Source organism: Haliaeetus leucocephalus, unplaced genomic scaffold (assembly GCF_000737465.1).
Source record: "Haliaeetus leucocephalus isolate CR32 unplaced genomic scaffold, Haliaeetus_leucocephalus-4.0 Scaffold352, whole genome shotgun sequence".
Classification (NCBI taxonomy): Eukaryota; Metazoa; Chordata; class Aves; order Accipitriformes; family Accipitridae; genus Haliaeetus; species Haliaeetus leucocephalus.
The window spans coordinates 39,961-40,965 of record NW_010972788.1 but is presented as its reverse complement, the minus strand read 5'-3'; the positions used below and the strand labels follow the sequence as shown (position 1 = coordinate 40,965).

Genomic DNA, 1,005 nt, shown 5'->3' with positions numbered 1-1,005 from the left:
CCAAACCCCACACCCCCCTGGTGTGCGGAAGCGGCAGGGGGGTTGCCAAGGTCGCCTTCTCCCTCCCCAGGTCCCGGCTTTTGAGGGCGACGACGGCTTCTGCGTCTTCGAGAGCAATGCCATCGCCTACTACGGTGAGTCGGGGGGGGCTCCGGTGTGGCGGGGGGGCCTGTCCTGCCCCTTAACGAGCTTTTCTCCCCCTTAACGAGCTTTTCTCCCCCTTAACGAGCTTTTGTTCCCCCTTCCCCAGTCAGTAACGATGAGCTGCGCGGAGCCACCAAGGAAACGGCGGCCGAGATCGTCCAGTGGGTGAATTTTGCCGACAGCGACATCGTCCCCCCTGCCAGCACCTGGGTTTTCCCCACTCTGGGCATCATGCACTACAACAAGCAGGTGGGGGGACACGCACGCAGCCCCCCCCCAGAGTGTGGGGGGGCTCCTTGGCGCTGATGGTGGGTGCTGGGGTTCCCCCTTCCCCAAGTTTGGCGTCTCACCGCGGGTGCTGCCGGCTTTTCCGGGAGCTGCCACCGTTTGCCGAGGCGGATTCTTCCTCCCTGTGTCACACCCCCCCGCAACAGCGCGTGGGCTCTTCCCCGTGGTTTTTTTTGGGGACACACACATACAATCACCCCAGCAGCTCCCTCGGTGATTCCTCGTACTGATCTTTCCGCCAGCTGCCGACCTTCTTCATCCTGGTAGCTCTAAAAAAAAGAGCCCGGCGTTCCCGAGGGAATAAAGCAGCCGGGTTGGGGGGCAATGATAATGGAGGTGGGGATGGGGGGGGGGGAAGGTCTTGGCGGGGTTTGATGCCGAATATCCGGCGGTTTTCCTTCCCCAGGCGACGGAGTTTGCCAAGGAGGAGGTGAAGCGGGTGCTGGGGGTCCTGGATTCCCACCTCCGGACCCAAACGTTCCTGGTGGGAGAACGCGTCTCCCTGGCTGACATCACGGTGGTCTGCGCCCTGCTCTGGCTCTACAAGCAGGTGGGAGGGGGCGCGGGGGGCTG

The 1,005-nt window shown here is 63.3% G+C and overlaps 1 protein-coding gene across 1 annotated transcript in view; it reads left to right on the top strand.

Moving 5' to 3' along the window:
- Nucleotides 1-16: 16 nt before the first annotated feature.
- EEF1G (eukaryotic translation elongation factor 1 gamma) overlaps nucleotides 17-1,005 on the top strand; it is a gene marked incomplete at its 5' end in the record, with an annotated part of 3,210 nt that continues 2,221 nt past the window's right edge. Inside the window, 3 exons of the mRNA XM_010572820.1 lie at nucleotides 17-134; nucleotides 251-393; nucleotides 839-982. Of these exons, the coding sequence (XP_010571122.1) occupies nucleotides 17-134; nucleotides 251-393; nucleotides 839-982 (405 nt within the window). The remainder of the gene's footprint in view (nucleotides 135-250; nucleotides 394-838; nucleotides 983-1,005) is intronic.